The sequence below is a fragment of the Bombus impatiens genome, unplaced genomic scaffold (genome assembly GCF_000188095.3).
Source record: "Bombus impatiens unplaced genomic scaffold, BIMP_2.2 scf_0037, whole genome shotgun sequence".
Lineage (NCBI taxonomy): Eukaryota > Metazoa > Arthropoda > Insecta > Hymenoptera > Apidae > Bombus > Bombus impatiens.
In genome coordinates this window covers 381,193-407,395 of record NT_176456.1, presented here as the reverse complement: position 1 = coordinate 407,395, position 26,203 = coordinate 381,193, and the positions used below count along the sequence as shown (strand labels likewise).

Here is a 26,203-nt window from a genome sequence, read left to right as displayed (position 1 = left end):
AAGGGTAATCTCTCTGGTAATCCTCATTCTGTGAAATTTTTTACTTATCATGATGTTGCGCAAGTTCACGGTAGAGTAGATTAGGATCCATCTTTTGGATATGCCACGGTCTTTAATTAAATTCGTTGAAGAGGAAGTTTCAAAGTTGACAAAGTGTATCGCTTGTATTATCGCTCTTATCGGGCGAGAGAAATCAGCGGAGGTTCCTACGCTGCTCATATACATTATATATAATTTTATTAATGATTACTGATAATTAGTATTTTTAACAGGATAAGTGCTCTCGATACGATAAGAACTCGAGTTGTCTGTAATCAAATATTCTTGTGAGCGCATGAAATGAACATCGAATTCATCGCGTATGGCACATCTGGATAAAAGCGTTTCGACTTATCGGTCGTTGGAAAATGCTTCATTACAAGTATCGGCATTTGAACAGTTTTTAAACCGCCGTAAATTTTACGTCTATATTTTCTACATAAACGTAATATTTTTACTTCCGTTTTGGAGAAACGTGCTTTTTCGATGAAAATAAAAATTGAAAGGTTCGTATTTGTACGAAGGAAGGTTTATTCGATTTATTAAAGTCAAGATGTCTTTATGCTCGTGGAAAATACTTTGTTGCGCGTACATTTTTTATTGAACCAAAGCAGTCGGCGAATATTCTCTAAAATATATGACAGAGTTACGCAGAATAACAACATCGATAGAATCAAAATTTTACGAATAGTAGCCAATAGAACACTTTTTTTCGAATAAAAACCACCGTGAATTTTCTCGGTTCACCAATTTTCATAAACCTCGGAGCTTTATTTACGCTCCGTTAATCGGTTCTTTATAAACGTTTGCTATACCTACGCCGATCACGATGTTTGGAGATGGTGGCAATCGAAAGCAAATATATTTTTCCTTCGGATTTACGTACGATGAGTGTGCGACCAGTTTGAAAGAAGATTTTCTAAGATGGGACGCTTATTTTATGGAACGCTCCCAAACATGATCGCAGATTTTCTCGCAAGTATATGGCAATTTAGATGGCATTCTTGACACTCTTATAGCGTACACTTTACCGTCTCAGCAGATATCAGAGAAATTTTTGAAAGTATTATTGAGAATCGTTCTGTTACTTTTTCCATATTCCATATTTATCGATACATCCGTTTTTCAATTTCTTCCTAATCTTTTTACTGTCTATCCAATTCGAGATTCTCGAATTACACACAACTAGAATCTTGTTTGGTTCATTTTTTTTCTTATCAAACTAACCTTAAGGTATATTGCTGTTAGTAAACTAGCAACTTTATCAGCATCCTGTAATATAGTAAGATTCATTTCCAAGAAAATTTTCACGTAAACGGTCACGGAAACAAGGGTTATGAATGTGTCTTCGCGTGAAAGTAATTTCGAGCGAGGCAATTTTTTTTACGCACGAACTGCTTTTCCTTGTTGGCATGTGTACAAGCATGCTCGCATGAAACTGCGAAGGGAGACAACATTTCTGCGCGAAAATTTAGTGGAGGTTTAGTTACAAGGAAAAATTCCAGGAGATTAATCTGCAAGATGCGGTTGTGTTTATTGCGGTAGAAAAATTTTGAATCGCATCTCCTTTTCGTCGCTCTTCTAATTTTTTTCATAAATATAAAACGCTTGTCCGCGTATCTTTTTTATGTTGCTCGTATCTCACCAAACAGAAACAAAAAATGACGCTATTAAATGTACACTGACGATGAAATAAGTCTACCGCGGAGTATTGCATAAAGTTCTCGGAAACGTCTCTCCCAGTCAAAAATAAAATTTGCATATGCAAACGCATGTAATTGCTAGGAACAGTTTACTAACTGAATATAGACGTACTGGATATCGACCTATTTATTCTGTCTTTTAATCAAAGAATTTTCCTCATATTGCTGTTGATTATGAAACGTAATGCACTTAACTATCGATACACAAGATATTATGTAGCTATTGATTAAGTAACTAAAACATGGTAAGAGATAATGAAAGAAACGTTATTTCCTTAGTAAACATACACATTTGTCTTTACCTTTCACTAACGAAACTATAAAAATGTACCATAAATTTTGAGATTATCTGTCGACGAATGATCTCTCAAACCGTAATTGTTCTCATTTGGTTTTAATAGTGTGTAGGTTGCAAAAATTGTACATTTTATACAGGGCTAGAGAAATCTACATTTTTAAAGTTTCTTTACTGAAATAACGCAGTAACACCGAATTTAATTTAATTTATTTAATTTCTGAAGCATCTCGTATCTCGTATCTTACCGAGATAAATGATTGATCAACGTCTGCTTCATAATCATTGTGTTTTTAAAGAAAAGAAGTTTCTGACACTGTGATCAATTATTCAAAAATTAATGAAGGAAGTGCCCCGGATAATTAGCATAATGCATAACTCTTTCGTTGAATATCGTGCCGAAGAAAATTTCAGAAGCGGATGAAGTCCCGTTATTTTGTAATTACGTAATGGACGCCAGTGCTAATCTTTTCTCCGATGTTGACGAATATTACACGCTTTCTCTGTCTCTTCGAACGATCCTTGTTAACAAATCGTACACACGCTCGTGGTAGTTCACGGTGAGAAAACAATTTGTTTTGAATTTCATGTTCGTACCTGACTAAAAGCATTTTATTAATCAAATAATTTATAGGGTGTTATGTGAAAACCGACATGATCTCCGAAAAAATAACACAAGAAAATGTATGGAGCACAAACGATAAATGACAAAATAAATATATATAATATACATATATATATATATACATATATTTGTTTGTTTGTACTTGCTACAAGGAAATAAAAGATTCATACCTAAATATGCAGTTGATTGCATTATTTTTCTCCGATGCTAATATTGCAGCCGTGATTGTAACTATTTCCAATTGCTTTCGAAACGTTTGAAAAATAATCGTTTGGATTAACATGGTTTTCAGAGGGAAAACACAGTTCTGTTAACGAACAATACGTTTTATTCTCTTTTTATAGCCTTAAAATTCTCAAATAACAATTTCATTGGTCGTATCAAGCGAGCCAATCGGTAACATGTATATGTATTTAGATATATTCGAAAGAGTAAATTGAAAAGCACAACTGCTGTGGTAAATTGAAAAAACCAAGCGAAAAAAGAAAATTACTAATACAATATAGAATACAATCGTAATTATTACATTTATTGAAAACGCAAGCCACATACAGTATACACATTTGAGATTCCAATTTCTAGTAAATCCGCCTATCGAATACTGTTAAAATCTTCCCACGAACTTCCCTCGTAGTTGAGAATTCTATTGTCCAATGTACACAGAGTTCCACTACTTTGACCCCGGTTCAAGGCTTTGTATCTTCGTAGCGATTCAACGGGATTGTTTGTTTCGCTGTTTCGTTGAATTAGCCCTTCTCTAGTCGAACGGATTACCATACAATCGCAACGTGCGGTTGCATACCAAACAACAGCAAGTATCCCCCTTAAACTTCGCGACTACTGCACAAGATTTGTTCTTACATACCTCCCTTTCCTAGTTCGATGTAAGCTTACGATTTTCCTTATTGTTGCTATATAGAAAATACAAGGAGACAACAACTAACCGTAAGAACAATAGACCTTGCCTTCTCTGTTTCTCTGACTGCGTTTTCATCCAGCGTTCCGCGAGTTGCCCGCTATAACCTACACAAAACGCAGCTACCTCGAATCCCAACAAAGTAATAATTAATCCTAGTTAGTTTAACGTGCTACTTGGGTCGTTCCTGGATTCGCAAAGACGTCCGCTGAGCGCAAAAGGGGAAGAGGGCACATTATAGACGTACGAAATGCAGGACCGGCGAAACTTGCGTTATTAAATCCAACTACATGGCACAGAATGGAGCTGGGCTCGAGCAGAAGATCGTTGCCACACTTCTGCTAAAGCTGACTTTACCGACGAGGATGCGAGGCAGCCTGCCAGATATCGTCTTGCCTACCTAGAACCGAGCTCTTCGTAACTTTGTCCGTCTTCTGTGGTCTGTGTGTATATCAGCCCATTTGTTTCTTGTCGAGTAGATATTACATACGGTCGTTGGTATACCCTGAACACTATTCGTCTTTCGATCTTATTAAAGCTTCCAGGACGAGTCTATCGAGATATGCTTAATAGTTTTAGCAATCGTTATATCATTACAGGAGTTTATATTTCGACGAGGGAAAGATATTTTAATAATATTCATCCATCGATATGAAAAATCTGATAACACGATATACAAGTTTATTAAATCTTTCGCTACTTGTTGGAACTGTTAAATTCTATTTGAGGTAGAAATTTTGCAATGATTCACATATGAATGCTCTTCAGGCCAGATCGAAGTCACTATGAATTGCCTTGTCGCCGGTTACAGCCGTACAAAAGCGCAATTTAGCTTCATCAATCAATAGGAATAGTTATAATTTAAGTAAACTAATATTGCATCCCAATCGAACGAACCAGTAGATTCGAATCTGGAACAAGGTTCCTTCTAAAGGTCGAACAATTTAATCCTAAATTATGACTTCGTATCTGTCACGTTAGCCACGTGCCCGTGCATCGTTCGTACGTGCCAGCAACTATATGCTTTGTCCATCGAATGACATAGTCAGTAACAAAGTGAGGAAAGAGAGGGAACGATAAAATATCCAATGTTTTGCTAAGTATTTGAAATTCTTTTTCCTTCTTTTTTCTCGATCGTGTATTTGGTTATTAGATAATTATCGATAGTTTGTATTATTAGCTTCCGAGCCAGAATTTGAAATCGATCATTGTATTTATTTTATATCTTTGCATTATATAATTGATATGTAATGCAACTGAATTAACAAACAATTTCATATTTGAGAACACTAAGATGACATTGGAAAAAATTATAGAATTCATTTTGCTAGTTCGAATATATTAAGTTATTCCTTCGTTTCGAAAAAAATTAAACGAATTACTCCATTACTCCGATTCACATATATCTTAAATAGAATTCTGAACGATTAGAATGATTGTTCTTAATAGACTTTTCTACTTCTTTCATACTGTTTCCTTAGTCGATTTCGATAGTAAATATTTTTTAATAGACCTTTTAATTTAATTTAATTTGAAGTCGATTTATTTAATTTTATTGTATGTATATATATAATCTTTCACAGGTTGCAATAAGTCATACTGTGTTGTATTTCCCGCCTGAATGTTCTATAGTATCGCCATCTCACGACTTTTATCAAGAATTTTTATTGTTTCTAAAGAAGACGCCATTATTAGTTCGGTTTTTGGCGCGTAGCATTATCGTACTCTTCAAACAACTATTTTTCCAAGTAATTTCGGATTTGTTGCAAAGATTTTCGAATATTTATAAAATGTGATACAGTTTATTACTAGAATACATATCTCAGCCTTCGGTAACACACAGTATAATCTCTAAAATCAGTTATATTGCATTTCGAGTATTCGTTGACGTTCAATGTAAATAAATATACATATACATATATTCGGAAATTAGTTAATTCCACACGACCGACTTCCTGCGACATAAACACACATCCCCACCCTTGGGGCGTTTGTGAGACGAACGGGTCGCGGGGAGTGTCATTGCGGTGTCGAAAGTCGTCGCGTAAGGATCTGTCAATTTTCGTTGTTAGCGACGTATTAATTAATTGCGTAGTATCTTCACTCATATTCCTTCCTGCCTTCGTATGCTGTTATTAGGTTCGTGTTATTAACAGTTGTTCGCTTATTAATTTATTATACGTTATTATTACAAAATTAAATAATATTTGAAATTATTTTTCGTTCATTTTCCTCTCGATCGTATGTTTGGTTATTAGTTTTCTATCTTAGAATTAGAATCTGAAGTCGATTATTGTTTCTGACTCATTTTGATTATAATTCTATATATTTATTTTAAATTGGTGATTTTCTTTTGTGCAGATTGCTCGACCATAGCGGGACGATAACTGGGAATTCAAAATAGCGTCGTTTGGACGCCATGATGATCAACAGTTAATTTGTCAACTCATGGATATTGAGTCAGGTTTGTTAGAATAATAAGATGTTTTAATTATTGTAACAAAAGCAAACGTACGTTTATATTATCTTTTCATTAGATCATTGGTAGTACAATTATGTATTTATTGTATAATACATATTTGATACGTACCTTTGCACTATGTAATTAATATGTAATATGATTGAACTAACGAATAATTGGTGGACACGTTTTTATTCGTCGGTTCACTAAACGAAGAGGAAGTGCAATCGGCGTGTCACGAACAAAGCAATGCACGTGCCGCAATTTTTCGTGCTACCGATTGCGAAAGGTGATGTCGTATTGAAAAAAAGGGAATAAAAGACCAAAGGTAGGGGCAAAAAATAAAATAGTGCCAGGCTGTGCAAAGATCCAACCCGCTTTGGTTCCAATGAAGTGCTATTTAGTTGGACTGCGTGTCCTATTACAGGCTCTCGTTCCGTTTTATAATGCAACGATATTTTCTGAACGTTGCCCGATAAATGAACAGCAATTGTTCCCCTGGTCCGCGTTTTCTCATTCCTTTTATTTTTCTCTCTCTCCTTCTCTCTCTCTCTCTTTGTTTCGTTATTCTCTTTGCTTCTTTCTCGTGCAATTTCCTTTTGAACTCGATCATTCGACATATACAAGGTGTCCTAGTAATCATGGTACGGTTGAAAAAGAGTGATTCTATATGAAAAAGTAAGTCGGAAATATGGAACGAAATTTGTTCATACGACGCTTCGATTTCGAGAAAATTTATCAAGTATACTTGAACTTGGCTAATTTCAGACTGAATATGACTACACAAACGACAAGAGGTTATTCTACATGTGAAAATAAGTAAAAAATGTGGAATAATATTTCTTCACAGAAATTTCCAATTATTTTTTCACGTAGAATCATTTACTTACCGACTGTACCATTATAATTGTGACACCCAATATATCGCGAATATAGGAGCGGCGAGTAAAACGATGCAGTTCGTGGCAGTAATGATTGGAGATGGAGTCACGCGATCAGCGATACTTTGGTTCTGGTGTGCATGCGGCCTTAATTATTTTTACCAACCTTTCGTCCCAGACAATTCGCTACAACTCCCAAGATAATTTCCCACTTGGCGAATTAGCTTGTTCGCGGCTCGTGCTTAACGCCCATCGACCACCGATCTGGCTGTTCCATGTTCTCGTTAAATGGCAATCCAATTGCGTTATTATCCGTAAAATGGGATTGCCTTTCGAAAGATCGCCGGGGCACTCTTCATCGATCGCTTTCGTTTATTCGGGATTAGTCGGAGAAAGTGGCTATGGTTATTTAAGATGGATTGCTTAGCTGGCAAGTGGTTCGAATAAGGTTAACGAGCGTCTTAGTAGCTAGTAATTTATAGTTACCAGTAATTGTCTACCGATTTGTTAAACTGAATATCTAATAACGATGGCATTAACTACGATAACGTGCAAATTAGTAACGTAGGTTGCTAATATTAATCATTGGTTTAACGTTTGTACGAGGATTATTTCTCGATGGAAAAATTGGAATAATTACAGTATGGCTCACGAAAGTACTTCAACACATACTATACAAAACTTTTATGTGTATATATTGTGTGTGTTATATAAAATATCCTGAAATTCTGTTAACTCTGTAACGAAGCACGACTACCGTGGTTGTATCGATAAAAGTTGAGGCGAATCTGAAAATGTACGTAGAAATCGGAAGATATTTATTGCAAACATATATGTATTTAGAAAACATTAGTATGTGCCATGGAGATGTATCTTAAGCATATAATAAGTATTCCATTAAATAATTCCGCTAAAAAGTTGTTCCACTATATATTGATTCCTATTAATATATCTATTGAATAATTAATCGTTTAAATGCTTTCACAATTTTTGTGAGATATACCGTTGCATTAAATATATTGTAGCTGCTATGTACGTTTTTAAATTTGTTACAAACTTTACCAACATAATCATGGCTATCGTTGTATAGGATCTTCTGTTTTTAAGCAATTTGAAGAAATAAGTCGATATCTTACGATTTATTCTGTATTAAATATTTTACTCCAAAGTCGCTTCAAAATTGGCATACAAAATCCTTTATCTAAGCGATACAGGAATCCATGCGATTATATAAAAACTTTATACCAACAGCGAGCCTTAAATATTATTAAATCTAAGAATTCAACAATTTCAAAGTTTCCACACGTAGGCTGTTATACTCTCTATAAACATTCATAGAAAATTCTCGTTCCCACAATAACAATATATACCGATTGTTCCCCGCGTTATTGGATCATAAAAAAGCTCCCGGTCTCAAAGGTAATGTGCGCAACATTCATATTTCGCTTAGCAGTAAAACGATTTAAAAGACGCTATCGTGTAGATGCAAATTCGTCGTGCAGGCCTTTCCGGGCACGCTATTTACGTTGCGGATAAGCACAGATTAATCTTGTAGAAAGATGCTCGTAATTCTCACAGATCTATACTTTGGCATACGTTTGTTTGAACGTTATATCTCACCACCAATACGATATTTCTCTTTCATCGTCGAACTTTTCCAGGAACATAAAAAGAATAACATTGTAACTTTATTTCGATCGCGCGAATGAGACGTATCGCTCATATCGTTTGGGAAGGATCACAATTACGTGTAGGACAATAATTGTTTTTAAGATTTTTGAATCGACACGTGTTACTTACTGCATTTCGTATTCACTGTGCTGCCATTCTCTTTGTAAATTTTACAATAAAAACAAGAACTTCCACCACCAAAAATTGTTGCGCACGTCAGAAGCAGCACCAAAAACCCAGAGATGTGAAATGACTCACATGGATGATAGTATAGAACATGACGAGTGGCTTCACGTATACCGACATTTTGATTTACAAGATAATGATTAAGGGCAAATTTATTTTCAGTGATTGAGATTGTCTTTTCAAATTTTCCGTTATCATTTTTTAAGCAATAATATCGGAATAAGAATATGAAATAATAAACATTCTTGAAACATTTAAAAAGAATCTATTTAATTTAAATACGAATATTGATGCGTGAATTATGATTGGTTACACAATCGAGCTTTAATTTTTCCGAAGACAATAGGTCGAGTTTGAAACTTCTCAATCAGTTATGTTCAAATGATTAATAATCACAATCGTGTAATGTTTTCTAAATATGAAATACAATTTATACTTGCAACGCAAAAGGGTAACAACGTAATAATCATAGAAATATTATAATTAAGTGATTTTTATAGTTTTATTCGTATCTTTTTAAATAGAAACTTATTTGGAATACAGTAGTTTCCGGTATGGTTTAACATTTCGTCAAACGGCTATTTTATAGGACGCTTCACTGTCACGTATGTTTGCTTATTTGGTGTCTTTTACTCTTTTTAACGAATAAACTATTTGTATGTTCTTTAAATAATTTAGTTTATTCAGTGCAAGAAGCGTTGACAATGATTAAGCAAGATGAGTAAGTATAAAGTTGATATTTATAATAATTCATTGTCTATTCTTTGTCGACATGCAGAATCATGTACTGATCTGAGTATCAGCAGTATAAATTTTTTTAGCAAGTATTTGTTGAATCACTCAATTTAGTTAATATATATACAAATTATATACTGAAAAACATATGATAAAATTTATAGGTATATATATTAACAAGCAACAGTAAAACGTGTTTTCCCTTACACGCGTTAGTTCTATATAATCTTGTTAAATATTAGGGGTCAAGTGCAGAATAACGAGGAGAGAGATCGAAGTAGAGAACGTGATCGTAACAGGAGAGTGGAACGACAAAATCGCATAAATTCTACAAGCCGTGATCGTAGAGAACGAAACGATCGTGGTCGAAAAGCTTCAGATCGACGAATCTACGTAACAACATTCTTTATGATTTTCTTTGATAAGATCAGAACAGAAGTTAGAAAGTTGCTCATGTTGAACTTTTTACTGATGAAAATGACAAAGTAAGAGGTTGTGGTATTGTGGAATTTGAAGATTCAGACTCGGTAAAAATTGCTGTAGAAAAAATGCATCGGTATGATAATAAAGAGGTAATTAGTATATTGTTATTCTTTCAACTTCCTTACAACTTGGATGGGTACCATGTAACCAATGTTAAGAATATATTTAATATTTATGTATTTTAGGACTTTGATGTTGAACGGGACAAATATGGCTGGTTAGCAACAGCTCGTAACAATGAAAGAGTTCATGATGATAGATTTAGGGATCCGCCAAGGCCACAAGGTGGTGGGCGTCAAAATATGAATGCTCCTGCTGGTGGAGGTGATGGTGGTGGATGCGGTGGCGGTGGCGGTGATGGTGGTGGAGATAGCAAATTTGGGAATACCTATGGTCTACGTACTCAGTTTTTAGAATCTTTAGACATTAATGGACCTTTAGTTACTAGAGTATTCGTAGCAAATGTAAGTATATCTTGCGATACAGTTTGTATAATATTGACAAATTAAGTATATGAAAGTTTATTAAGTTATTACTTTGTATATTTAGCTTGACTACAAAGTGGATGAACAGAAATTATTAGAAGTGTTTAAATTAGCTGGTAAAGTACTACATGTTGAATTAGAAAAAGATAAAGATGGAAAATCTCGAGGTTTTGGAGTGATAGAATATGACCATCCAGTAGAATCTGTACAAGCTATATCAATGCTTCATAATCAGCAACTTTATGATAGACGTATGACTGTGAAACTTGACAGAGCAAATGAACCAGACATGCCACCAAAATTACCAGAAGGTACCTTCTTATTTCCTAAGAAATATTTTATTTTGTTATATAAACATATAAAAATGAAAATTGATATCAATTCCAAAATAGGGTTAAAGGGAATTGGAAAGGGTCTTGGACCTGATGGTACTAGATTAATAGATGTAGCTAGAAACATTTCTAATATGGAAGAAAATAATCCACCTGTTGTGAATCCTATATCTGCTCTTCTGTTGGCTGCTAATGTTTTTGGTTTTGGTTTAAATAATGTGCCAGGACAGTTAGGTGAGTCTTACCATAAATGTAGTATATAAAATAGGATAGATAGAAAAGCTGACAAAGACATATTTATATACCTATAGCATTTGTATTGACAAATTCAAATGCTGCAGCTCTTCAAGCACGAGTTCTTTGCTGAATTCGTCGGTAACAAATGAGTTGGCTTCTAACTTTAATAATTTCGGCGTAGGAGTTGGAGGTTTGTCTGATTTACAAGCCTTTACTAGACAAGACAACAATTCATTTGCGTGGCGAGGCTTATCTGAAATGGACAATGATGTAGGCTTTGACAGAAACAATGTTTTTGATGGTTCTAACTTCGCTGGTGGCAGAAATTTTGACGGTAGATTCAACAGAGGGGACAGCGATTGTGTACCTGGTGGAGATGGTGGTTTTGCCAGAAATGAAGATGAAGGAAGAGGTGGGAACAGACAGAATACATATGGTTCTCGGCCGATGTCAGACATTATTCTTATAAGAAATGTATGTACTTTCCTTAATTTGTACACAACAACTAATACGTGTATGTTTATTTATAAACATAAAGATAATTATAACAGCTCCCACCTAACACAACATGGCAAATGTTGAAAGACAAATTTCAAGACGTTGGAGAGGTGAAATTAGCTGAAATGGCGGGAGCTGGCGTGGCCATAGTACAATTCGCATCTAAATGGGATGCTGAACGTGCTGTGTGTATCCTTTTAAAGAATATGCTAATAGTATAGATCGATTTTGTCTATTTAAGAGAATACGCATTTTGAAGGGCATGTATCATTTTAAAGTTTTTTCTTAATAATTCTTATATATAGCTATGATGAATAGGTCACGTATCGATGGTAGGACGATTGATGTTTGTCTCTACTAACTTACTTTAACCGTTCGGTATGTTTCAACTGGTTCATAAATCCCGATAAACTACTTTCCAGATCGACACTTCCTATTATATAAATTAAACTATAATCAGATTGTGAATGTTTATAGAGGCACATATCTTTACTTATTTTTATATTTATTTCATATATTTATTACATCTCTATTATCACATTTTAGAAAATGAACGAATTCTTATATTTTTTTCTTTAATTAGACACAATAAACACAAAGCAATATCTTGCATATTATCGTTGAAAAGAGTCAACTGAATCATCCAGCTTCGATTGACATTCGTAAAACCGCAAACGGTTATAGAGCAACTGGGGCCCTGAAACTGCCTTTAATCGGACACATACACTGTTCCACCGTTTCTATTAGCAATAAATTCAATCAGATCTTCCCCTTCGCGTGGTTGTAAAATCTTGTTACTTCGAAGGGGGAACGGAAGCCGGCATACACTTATCCGGACCGGATCGACGAATGCAAATTCGTGTAGTATCACTTAATTGTTCTGTCGATCGGAAGGAGCCACGTTCAGCTGGTTAGAAAAGAGGGAAAAGGTCAGTGGACACGTATTGCCATTCACGTTCATCTTGCGTGCCACCTTTTCATCTTTTAGGATTTAAAATTCACGAATTCGTTGTGACGAAGTTTTACTCTTCCATCGTTAAATTCTTTCCTAGAAATGTTTCTGCAACGTGGAAATTCGCATTGCTACTGCGGGGACTGATGTTTACATCGTACACAGGTGTCATTTTGAAATGACACTCTGTGCTTCTTCTGACGTAAATCCATTCGTTTCATTAATTTTGATTATACCGCAGTCAGCATCCTCTATTTATATAAATAGCGAGAAATGAAAAACATTCGGACTTTATCCTGTTTCAGGAGGAAAAAGAATCGTTCGAATTGCCGGACCAGATTCGAACTTTGATCTGTCCTTTTCCGAGCAACTGCTGTTATCAATCGAGCTATGTAGGTCATCGACGTATTCTTTCTTTTTAAGTCCGATGCTCGAAATGGATGCTGTCTGCACTCTACCAGAACTCGTAAGTTCCCTTTTATGTGATATACTTCTTTCCCAGCGGATCGTCGTATTTGAGTAGTTGTAAAATGCCGCAGTTATACTTTTGAATGGAGATGCGAGGAATTTATAGGCATTACCATAAAATTTCGAAGAATTCCTCGAACGTAATGCGACTCGTAAATAAAATATAATTATTCTGTGGTAATTTTCTAATTTCAATTTTCTGTTCCCACGTTTCTATTTGACGAGTGTTAAAAAAATGAAGTTAATTTACAATCTTATCATTAAAATAGATAAGAGATTTTATTGAACAATTATTCGGAAGATTTTAATATTAGCAATACCAAATATAGAATACAAAGTCATAGAAATTTGATTTCGTTCATATATTCACTGCTATCGAGCAGCAACATACGTTGCATTGATTGCTTAACTTATCTTTTTTTATATCCAAGTAATATGATGACACATTCGTTGCGACAGTTTTTATGCAAACAAAGTATATCACTCTATTGAAACAAAGATTAGTCGTTAAAATAGAAATGTTTACGATGAAAACAGAATGCAACCCGAGAGATAGATAAACTTGTAGTTGTATCTTAGTACCATTGATTGGGTTAGTGGATAAGTTATTATTGTTATTTTCATATTCTGAATAATGGTGTAAATTTAATAAATATACGTTCCTGACAAGATATTTACAAAAACCCTATTACCATAGCCAGAAAGATTTAACAGACGAAGTAGAGAAATAGAATCTGGTTTTGCAAAGAATGTTACGAAATGAACGAACTTCCTGTAACTCTGGAGGATATTCGGCACGTGACATTTCGTGAATACAATCACGTAAATCATTTTGAAATCTGTTTCACTGCCGGATTATCATTGAAATCGATCGATTATCCATACACCAGCATTGCTTGATTATAATCTAGTTCCTCGACGTTGGAACCCGAGATATTAGGGGAATTTAACTAGAGACCCGGTCATGTCCGAGATAGGGTTATGACAGCACGACAGGGATCACTCTAGTTGGATTGCTAATTGCTAATAGAACTATGAGTGAAATACGAGACAAGGGCAATGTTCCACGTACGTTCACGTTATGAGCTTTTCAAAGTAGTTGATTTAAGTTGATTTATTCATGTGGAGAATAAGCAATGAACGAAATCGCTGAACATAGATACGGGATGTATGTTAATATTAATAGTAAGTAGTAATGGTAGGTACACTCTCGTATATAGTTCACAGGGCACTTATTAATTTTAAACACAAGTTTTAATAAAATATGCCTATAATAAGACCTTTAAACGATGGTATAATTTACTTTTTCTTATGGTGCAGCCGCTTAATAAATATCAACTTTATTTTGTGATTATAAAATCCATGTACCTATTGTGTATTAAGTGACCCGAGATTTATGAATAATGATGTATATATAGCACAAATTATTCACGTATACATCAGTGATGTCATATGTATCATTGTTTGAGAATTACTGTTCTAATCGTTTAAAGTTAGAAAAGCCACTTATCTCTGCTGCTTCGGTATCATCAAAATTAATAAAAATATAAACAACGTTCCCTCCATTGCCTAGTTAACTTCTAAGATTTACTACATGCAATCTAGAAGTATCATAATTTCCCTTTACCGACTCACAGCTTGTCCCACACCCAGACGCAGCGTTAATCCGCCGCAGGTGGGCTTACGTACAATATCTCGTTTCACGGAATAAATCGAGCAGATAGAAAAGAAATGGCAGAGATCAGGGAGCAGAGGGTGGTAGGATAGGGTTAATTAGCCACGACATGACGCGACGAACTACTTTCTGATGTCGCATCGTGCACGGCGTAACCCAATTTACGTTGGCGAAAAGATAGAAAAAAAAGAGGGTTTCGGGACGAGCGCACGGCCGCGCGACGATATAGAGAAGGAGTTCGGGAACCAGGAATGACAGAAAGAAAAATGAAAAATAAATGCACCTACGACAACACGGTGCACCACCGAGCTTCCAATGCTTTTAACTTTCCCCATAAATTTATTTGCCCTCCCTTTCTCTCATTTCTACGTTTTTCTTGCGTATCTTGCCTTCCACTGTTTCTTCCATGCTAGGATACCCGGCGAACTTTCGTCAAGAAACATAGTTTCTTTTCCCTTCCTGCCACCCCCTATTTCCCCTTCGTTCTGCTTATCTCTTGACCATCTGTCTCTATTCCGACGCCTCTCGTCCCGCTTTTTGTACTTCTATTGACCTCCTTGTCTCGCGTCCCGAGAAGTCGCGGCACTCGAATTAACCCGTGATTCTTCGACTTAGTTGCTTGTCGGAAAGTTTTAAGCTGCACGCGACCGACCGGCGCGTCGTCGCCGCCAAGAATAAACAGAATAATATTGACGATGCGATAAACGAGCAGAGGAACTTGCTGAATAGCTACGTAAATATAGACATTAAGCTCCAGAACAGTATCATAAATTGTGGCGAATTGTATTTATGTGATGGGTATAATATAAAGACGTTTCCAAATTAACGGTTTTTTTATGGTATAAGTAGCATAATATTTCATTGCCGGGAATGATAAGATACGTATTGATGAATATATGAAAAATATATATCGCTACTTGACGACGATACTGGCGCGCAACTAAACATTTCAAATTTGCTTTTATCCAATGGAAGACTTACATTATGTTCTTACTTTTATCATGTCAAATATATTTATAATTCCATCAGTTTTATGTCGGAAGCAAAATTACTTACGCCGCTGTCAATTTGGCCTTAGTTTTTACAACGCTGCCTCATCTTCTGGTACGCTACAAGTGGAAAATTATAGATACTATTTTCTTGAATACACACATTGTATATACACATACACATATTGTGCTAAGTCAGCCTTGCAACATCGTGACTCGCGAAGATTTCTTTGTATATTTCAAAAAACCTCCCTTCTGATATTTACATTTTCTGAGTCGTGACATGATCGATGCAAAGCAGCCAATACGGTTCTACTTAAAGAACAATTTCATCTTCATACATGCTCTAAACCGTAACATCATATTTTCTACAAGAAAATTACATATCAGAGCTGAATGGTTTGACATAATTTGATGTAAAATAATAATATAACTTACACCAAATCATTCCACTTTCAGCTGATACCTACATTCTTCGATATCAATTTAGATAACAGAGATTTCGTGTCACAGTGAAGGGGCTTCTTAGTTTTCCCAAGATTTTTACTACAAATGTAAAATTACTACTATGTATAGAGGATATTGGTGTCAGTACAATGTCACTCGTGAAATACGCGTAGCATACGAGATCTTTTTTAATTAATGAATGCGCATAAAACACTGCATAAAATTGGCTCAGCGGAGTGTGTCAGAAGTTAAAACATCCGAAAATATGCTCATCGAAAGTTTTGAGCTTCGTATCAGAATAACTCTGAAAGTTGGAGTAATTAGAAAACTTGAACTTTACTTATTTGCATATTATGTCTACTGAATAATTATTACGTTCCTGGAACTTTAAATTTAAAACAAACTCCGTATATATTAACTCACATTTTTCATGTCAGAAGTCGCAGTTTTATAAGAAAAAATGTATGTACATTTTTAACAGTGGATAGCTTACTGTTTAATTATATTCTTCTTTATGTTATGATGAGTTAAATCAGACCTATTCTCACTCTACTACAACATCGCAACATCGAATATAGGATAATGCATAAGTTTTAGATTCCTGGAATTGAAAGACCATATGTTAAATCGTGCAGAATTCAGATTGCGATGAAGATCTAGCGATCCAGCAAACCTCATAGGATTTGTTGAATTTGTTGAATTTACATCGTGACAGATTTCTTAGACTTTGATCAAATTCGTCGGAATTCCGTCAGAGTCGTCAAAATTTCCATAAATTTAATCGGATATGTTATGACAGAATATTATTGAGACTTATGACTCTCCATTAAACTCCATGTTTACTTCGTCTAATGTTAATTATGTTTCTGAAATAACCTTTAAGAATTGGAAACTTAAATGTCATTCGATCAAAGCAGAAAATTTCTTTGTTTCGGAATTTATCAAAGTAGCTAAAGACTGTCAACAACTTTGAATCTAATGAAATCATACTATTATTCTTAGAAATCCTATGGGTTTATTACAATCTCGCTATAATTAATTTTAGAGGTAATATTTGTGTTCCAGTTTTCCTTTAATATTTTCAAAATCTGTCAGCAGTTTCATAATTTTCTTGATGGCTAATAGGTTTCTTTCACTTGCAATGTTAGCCGGTTTTGCTGAGTTCAGTAGATTTCATGGCATCTTGTAAAATTCGGTCAATTCCCTATCGAATCGAGAATCCGCCATGGTCTGCTAAATTTGTGGCTACTTCTGGAGGATCTGCAGAGTGTGGATGAGTTCCTGTGAAATTCGACGGGCTTCGAAACTGCTTTAATGTAATTGGGTTCGGTGGACTTTCTGCCTCATTTAGCAAATTTCAACTGCTTTCCAAATCGTGTACGCTTTTTCGTGATTGTTTCCTCATGCACTCGGTTACAGAGTGTCACTGCTACTTCAAGTTTCCAATAATCTTAATCTTCCATATATTTTTAAGTATTATAGAAAAATTTTACAAAATAATTCTTCAGTCAATCCCTGTGTAACTTTTGTATTTCGTTTTTTATAATGACAAATTCATACTGATTTTGAGATAAAATATTATGAAATAATAATAAATTTCTTTCGTAAGTCATCGAACATTTGCATTGTTGCGCACGCGAAACTGCAATTATATTTATAACTGTAAATAATTTTTCATCGTGCAATGATTTTTCATTTTCGTGAATATAAACGATTCCATCGTTCGACTATGTGCGACGATGTTTACGAGAATTTCCAACATTGTGTAGATTAGAAAAAGACATTTTCGCCGCCTGGTCCATGGGGTATAATAAAAGCTGAATGAGCGGTTCGTTCTGGCCGAGATGCTCATTTTCTATGCTTTACGAGTTACGAACTTGCGAGCACGCGAGATTGTCATTGTTACTTAGGATACCTAGGATACAGCAGTAGACTTGCGTAAAGAAAAATTAAAAAGGAAACTTTCACTGGTGTTCTTTCATTGTTAAAGCTTTTTTGTTCGTGTTTTTTCTATAGAGAAGATTTGGCTCATGAAATATTTATTTTAATAAAGACTAAATGTTTTTTTTGTCTACTTCTTTAAAAGGTTTCTTCAAATTTGTTATATATATTATCTATATGTTATACAATATCACAAAGAAATTTCTTTTTATAAATTTTATTCAAAAATAGAAAATTCAAACTTTTGCATTCTAATATTTAGACAAAACTAATTCGAAAGAATTTCACTACCGCAGAGAAGGAAATAGAAGCAAGTAAATTCAAGAATCATTTTTGCTTCAACATATCACGTTTCAACATATCACTTCATAGTCTAAAAATGAAAATGTGGTTACGTCAGGATTGAAAAGTTCGAGCTGTCTGCTCTACCTACCGTCGAGGTTTCCGTGTAATTTTTAACGGCAGCCTTACCACGGTACTTCTTACATGACTTCTCACTTAAGCTCGCCCGAAAACTAGGCGAGTTTAAAAGGGGTAGTAACGTTCTTTCAGGTCGCTTCCTGCGTCCCTTCCCTTTTTTTCTTGTATTTCCGGTGAGTAAAACGGCGAACATACACGAGGACAGAGGTAAACCCCGCCGGATTACTCGGGATTCCATCCCGTTTCCGGTTGTGCCCTCCGTGACTCAAGAGCGATTGCATCGACCTTTTGCTTCTTCCTCAACCAAGTCACGCGCCACTCCTTTGACGTCTACGATACTGCTCCAGTGGAATAACCGGAATCCTCGTCGGATACAATGCTTTCTATCAAATACTTCCAAGTAGGACCGATTAAATCCTGCAAATGTTTAACGTTTTGGATTACGCGTACCATCTACCAGGTTACCACTTGTCTGCCTGTTGTTGTTAATAAACTAAAAAGACAATGGACCATGCTTTTTTTTTAATATTCCAAATTAATTAGTTGTTAAATTGGTATCGAACAGATGGACTCGAATAAGGAACAACACGTGTCATTCTTTCATACAACAGGAGAATTCATTTGCGTGTTGCTTTGTAAAATAAAAATTACTGTGCGTACGTATTGGGATTTCTTCTCGATTTCTTTTATCGTGTTTTGCTTATGATATATGAATTTACAATTTTAATGGATCTTTCAGAACTCGAAGTTTAATGGAGAAAGAATTATGGATGAAGATGGAATACAGGTTTTAGGAAATCCTGGTTTATAACGTTGCTGAGAATAGAGCGATTTTTGATCTGTCAAGGTTTTCGTGATTCGCTCGCTTTCAGATTAGCTTGTTTCATGCTCGCCATTAGACGTACGAAATCTTTAATTACTTCAACATAGTGCTCATTAGGTCTTCACTGTGTAATCTGTGGCAAGGATATTAAAAATGATGGGTGATAAAATTGCTACACCACCCGTCGCTTCTTATTACGGTGTTTACAAAGATGAAAGCTGCTACTTAAAAGCATACGCAGTCTATGTACATCACAAACATGTCAATTGCTTTCATACACATAATATCAATCAAGATTATGTTTCGATTTTCATATAATTCATTGCTGTGAATAAAAATCTGAATTATTGAAATTGTGAAATTCTAGATTATTGCAAAATTAATTGACAGAGATTAACTATGAATATTGGTTGTGAATTTCGGGTTTATTTCCGTCTTTGTCAGTTACATTTAATTAGCTATCAAAATATCAATTATTGTTTAATCGAATCTACAAATCAATAATTACGTATATGAACAGTGAACTGACTAAAATTAAATTATTACGTTGCGGAATAAGTCCCTTCAGTGTTACATTTTGTGGAATATCATAAAAACACATTTGTGTTGAATGCATCGGACAACATACAAGTAATATGGACAAATATTGTTTATAATTGCATCATTTAATGACAGTAATGCAGGGAAACAGGACATTATGGATATTGTAGACTTTTCTTCTTGACACAGCAGAAATCTCAGATTTACAACGTGTATTTAACATTAATATTAAATATGAATTTTTCTAACCGATTGACTGAGGAATTTAGTTTTATAAATCTCTTATGAAGCTATGTCATAAAGTGCGTAAATGAATACAAGCGACGACGAGTGTACAGGTCAAACGCATCGAAATAAAGATTTGTTTAACGTGTATACTCGTCAAACGCAGTTAACTGGTTAATATTTGGTAATCTTTTTACGAAGGATATTACATATTTCAAGAATATAAAGATATACATTTCGGAATGTTTCGTTATTTGAAAGGAGAAAAAATGTCAAACGATAAGGATAAATAAATAGGTTATTTATTCCATTTGTAAAATATAATGAAACAATATAAATAAAATATATGTTATACGAAATGTTTTGGCACTCTTTTAAAGAAATGCGAACGAATTAGTACACAATATAACATCGGATTAAAAAGGCTAATCAGATGAATGGGTCTGTGAAAGAAATCATTTTTCAAAATATCTTGCTTGTTTAAAATATCGTGCCTAACAATAATTAACTTGATGTACTGTGGCAAAAGCCACTGCAACCTATTAGAATTATCGCTTTTCGTTAAGTTAAGTAATTATCGCTTTAAGTTAAGTTTTCGTTGACAGACTCTTGGAAAATGTCTGCTGACAAGCAATATTAGTTTGCGCCTTGTATAACATATATTACGTTTACCTACGTAATCTAACTATGTGTACCACCATTGACAACTATAACACCTCTAGAACATACTGACAAGGACAGATGTGGACTATAATAATTCTGTCACGTCTCTGTAGAGTTTATCGATTAATTGGCACGTACCGCACTTCTCTACTCCACTTTCTTCAAGTTTTCTTCCACCAACTATAAGACGAGCATTTCAACTCTTTTCTTATTTCCTGTAACGATGCGCCCTGAAAGTACATTTTATATGGAATGATTAAAAAAGTTCACCTCGTTCTATTTGACGGTCAACTGTGAGATACAGAGGGAGAGAGTGAGTGAGTAAGTGAGAGACAGAGAGAGAAAGAGAGAGAGACAACGAAACAGAGAACTTAATCCTATGGTACTTCGCGCGTTACGCTTAAGCTTTTTTAAAAGTTAGCAGTTATTTTAATATTCATGAAGATACATTCTGGACAACAACGGAGAGTCGTATTTGCGTCACAGAATTATGATCTACATTGGGTACCATGTATCCGAACACACGGTTGCGCTATACAACTATTAAAAAATCATCCGGCTAATCCCGTGCGCGCTTTCGTTACTGTATGCAAAGCAGCTTTTGTTACTTATTTATACCTGATCGCACTTCGCGTTAAGTAATAATAATTTCCATCGCTTTTCCCTTCTAAGCTATAAATGCTCGCAGCATTAATTTCTTCGGCCTGGAAACACGCATTTTAATGCATGATACTTGCATCATGTAATTTGTCGATTTTCCTTTCCTTTCATTTATTAAACCTTTTAAATAGGCAGATATGAAAGGAAGGTTTTCTAACGAAGGAAGAATACTTTATATAACAAAGTATTCTTTGTTATATAATTACATCGTACATGTCAGGAAATAGGAGACTTTGGAAATTTGTTTTCTATCGCTAAGATTTTATATTTAAAGGTTCGTTAGATCTGAAATCTAAATATATTTGAAGTAATCGAAAAGGATGTGTATAACGATAATTTAACAATTATAGGTGACACAAGTTGTTAATTTAGAAATTAGATGTGAAAACTACTGTGGCCAATACTAAGCCTATTTAATATTATTTCTTTGCTTACGATCGATAAGATGTGTATTGTAAAATGATAATTGTATGAGATTTGATTATAGTACAAAATAGATAATTTAGTTGAAATTATATTCAGATGGCTGTTATCAATACACTAAAGCTTTTGTGATCAAGTAGGTACTTTAGAATTTCTGTTCTATGTATAGGTACAATTAGATGCTGTATCCAATATACTAATGATTTACGGTTATTGCTATCTAATGGTAACGGTATATCTGGTACAATTAATATTCACCTATAGTCGTAGTTGGTATAATCATACTTGTATTGGAATCTGATATAACCATTGATAGTAATTCTATTAATTATTGAATTTATCGCGCGTCAAATTAACAGTCGCCAAAGAAGTTCGAAATTAGTTTCAATACTCTTCAATATTGTTCTAAATTAATTTTTATTTCGACGAATTATTTTTCTATGAACTATTTTCTGGATATATACCATTTTGTGTCCTATAAATTGTTTTTTGCGTTCCATAAGTTGGTTTCGCGATATAATTACAACAGTAGATGTGCTTCGCATAGATGTTCGCGAAAATACATGAAAACTTATAAAGGAAACGTAAATGTAGCTTGAATAAAGCAAAGCGTGTTCGTGCAGAAGAACGATGAAGTAAAATTTGAAATGTAGTATTTGTTTCAGAAATAGGGAAAGCTTTCGTATATATCGTAGAATAGCTTTCCAAGAGCTGTTAAGACACCACCAGAGAAACGTACTCTATCGAGTAAAAAATACCTCTTTTCTCTTTTATCTCCGTTTTACTCCTTTAAGGATGCAATATCTTTAAAGCTGTTGGATCTTAAAAGATTTTAAAAGGACACTTATGTGTCAAAAAGGAACGCTACAACTCAAAAGATACAGTTTTATAATTTTCGTTCGGATCTAAATTCACCCCTTTGTAAGCTGAGCAGGGGCATAAGCCTGAATTACGTTTCTATGCATTTGTACGGATAACGTTTCTAAGCTGAACCAAAGTCGGAGTCTCATCCGGCATTGGAGATATTGGAAGTGTCCGTAACACACATTTTACCCCTTTCCATACCCTTAAGACTTGAATTTAAAAAAATCCCTTCTTAGTGGGTGCTTACGTCATGGAAGGAATTTACTGCCCGAATTTCATGTTTGCTCAGGAGTTTAGACTGTGCGTTGACAAGAGTCAGTCAAGAAACTCGTTACTAGATAGGTGACCAAAAGAATTCATGCAGTCTCTGAGAATAATAATTTCTGCACGTATAGCTATTTTTTTTACAACAAGATTAAATAAATTAAAATAATTGTCTTCGCAATTTATAATTCTCTTTCGACGAGAATCAAATTTGTAAATTCCGCTTCTACAATGTGTTCTAACCCCAGATACAAAAAAATTACTAATTTCCGCTTGAACTTCTGCTCTATTGTTAATCGTATATGATATTATCGCGCCAAGAAAAAATGATAATCACCGAGAGAAATGTCAGGACAGTATGAAAAATGAAGTAGTGTTTCCCATTATAAAGCACAAATTTTCTCAGAGGTGGTACATTTTGCAATATGAAATCTTGCGTTATCTTGTAAGAACAACAGATATATAGATGAATATCAGACTTCAGCAGTGATATAAATATTTGACCGTAAACAAAGCAATTTATTTCTTTAGAATATACTTGTGAAAAAATACATAGAACAAGAATGATGGTGCTGAAAGAAACCAATGACGCTTAAGTATGTTAATACCATAATGGGGGCTACTTTCAACGAACCATTCTTTTTCACAGCGACAGGCGAATGGCGTATGGAGAACACAGACTTTCGTTGTTGCTCCTGTAAAGTAAGATTACTGTTTGACCCACTTCAGTATAATTACATTCTTGCATTTTCATGCATTCATTGTGCTCTACCGGCGAACGTGTACTGTGTCAGTGACTCTAAAAAACTAAAAAGGATATTTATTCCCATATATTATGAGCAAAACGTTCTCCCAACCATCGTTGAATTTGATAGCAGTCTTCTTAACATCGATAAATATCCAACGAATCGTGAAATTGTTGAATTTTAATTTGTTGGTGAATTAACAATCTTGTTATACACAACAAGCGCGCTAGCGAACTAGAAGACCAAATAAAGCGTAATATTAATATATATTTATAAAGATTCATAAAATATTTTACGTTTACCGTACAGAGTACACAGAGATGATTGTAAATTGCATGGACAAAACGATGCGTTTGTCGCAATTGGCTCCCCGTGGCTCATTGTCCATTTTTACCGCTCCACCTTCACTCGGCGTGCAAATATTTCAATATAATTGTTCTTTATCTTGATTAATTTCGTTTATCATGATAAAGCGTAAAGTATTTTCTACGCGAAATTTCATATCGTTGCTATTTGAAGGACGTGAAATATGAATTTTCCTTCCTATACAGCAAATATTCGCCATAATCTCTCCTGAGCTTCGAATTCCGTGGCATTGTCGTAAATTCGGTTCTCGTAACGTTCAGGCGAGATATCAATTGCCATTTCTGACCTTCGATACATGTTGCGTATAGCGTTACATACGGGGTCGAGCATCGCATGGAGATTTACGAGTGCCATACGAACGATCAGCTTGGAAATGCCGGGAAAGCCTCTGGGTATTTACCATCTCCTCTTAAACATACACCTGCTACTCTATGCATAGCGGTTAAAAGGGCTATGTCCTTTATCTTTTGCCAACGGAGAGCAAAGGTCGTGGTTACAGGTTCAGATGGTGACAATAAACTGGTCGATATGTCACGCGTATATATGTATCTCGTTTTACATTGTTTGCTTGTGTATCTGTGAACGTGTTCAACATTGGCGAGATGTCTACCAACGGACCATTTGAAGTTTGATAATTGGATTTAACACGTTTCGTGCTCAAAAGAAAGCCAACGTTTTGGGAGAAGTTTCAACTGGAATAAGGAAATTATGTTCGAGGCGTTAATGCAATATTTCATTAGCAATTTTATTTTGTCAATGTTTTACCTGATTAAATTCGATTTTTTAACGTTACAGGCTAATATATCATAGCTGAAATATTTTCATCCAAACTTTTCATTTTACATTTATATTTATTATAATTCAATTATTATATTGTACATAGTTTCAATACGATTTAATACTTAATTATATTCTGGTATGTTTTAAAGTATTAATAATTGAAGCCGTGTGTTTTCCTCGAAATACGTTCTTCTTTTTATACACGAATTTATTAACTATAAATTTCATTATACTTTACTACTTGAAAATTCTTCAAATATTAGTATCTCCATTTTCTCACTTTATCTTTTATGTCGATTATTTTTTAAATATCTCAAATATTATTATTATTATTACTTTATACTCTTCTATAACATTACTCATATCGTTAAGTAAGACCACGTGAATACAAACTAATATTTCACATCCCTTATGACAACATTCCCGGAGTAATCTCCCTGCGTTTCAACAATTTCCATCCTCGTTACATCACATTCCTCGCCAATTTATTAGCGCGAGGAATCCAATATGCGTGAGAAATTTTGTCAAGTCTAACAAAAGTAAGTCGTCTTATAAAACGGTTAAAAAGCGGTCGCACGAAACATCGCTATTGTTCCTCTCGATAAAGGAGCAAGAAAAAACCGAGCAAGATTAACTCGGCCTCTATTACACGGCGAAACTTGCAGCAATAATGGTGATCCAGTTTCACCGCGGCCGATTCTGTCCGATGAGCTAATTAAATGCAATCGTTTAATTCTAATTGTTCATCGTTGCTCCGATGGAGAAAGCCAAGGCATGCGAAGCCCGCTAATGACGAACGTTTTACTTATTAAACGTTGACTGGTGAATAGCGCCACCAATTATGATACTAAACGTTCATTTCGTCGTTCATTGGTCCGTTACCATTTTCGAAATCAAACGATCGGATACAGTGTAATCGACATAGGCGCATTCGAAGGAAACGCGTTGGAACAGCAACGCACCATTTGCATCTCGAAAACGATGTAAATTGCGTTCAAAGCATGCCTGGAAGGTTATTTTCGGGAATATAAGATTCGCCGTTACACTGCATCAGAAAATGGTCAACGTTTAGCCGGATGGTATTAATTAATGGGCGGTGTAACGATATAACGCGATCAAGCGACCCAATTTCCGGCGAAAAATCAATAACGCCAGAGCTCAACGGCGGTTTCGACGTTGTCACGCGAGTTCGTCGCGTGCGCGACCGCGTTTATGCTTTTTCGAAATAATTTCGCCACCTCAAAGCGAGTCATCATCCCTTGAGCGGTCGCTAACGAAGATTTAATTGCTTTTACGGCTGCAAGGTGGACGAGCTGTAGCGTATTTTTTTTTTTCTCCCGTTCCTTCTCCTCGTTGTTTTTGTTGCGTTGTTTGGTTTTTTGTCCGTCTTTTCTTTCTTTTTTCCGTTTT

General features: G+C 34.9%; 2 protein-coding genes across 5 annotated transcripts in view; one reads left to right on the top strand and one right to left on the bottom strand.

Annotated features, from left to right (window-relative positions):
- The window catches only part of LOC100740324 (lachesin-like), a 176,569-nt gene that overhangs the window by 43,795 nt on the left and 106,571 nt on the right, over positions 1-26,203 (bottom strand). The window lies entirely within an intron of this gene.
- On the top strand, positions 6,123-12,057 carry LOC100749389 (heterogeneous nuclear ribonucleoprotein M). The gene is given in 9 exon segments (XM_033322850.1): positions 6,123-9,498; positions 9,755-9,951; positions 9,954-10,084; positions 10,181-10,459; positions 10,545-10,791; positions 10,873-11,046; positions 11,231-11,523; positions 11,601-11,736; positions 11,853-12,057. Coding segments are annotated over 9 exon segments (1,530 nt in total). The 5' UTR covers positions 6,123-9,481; the 3' UTR covers positions 11,909-12,057.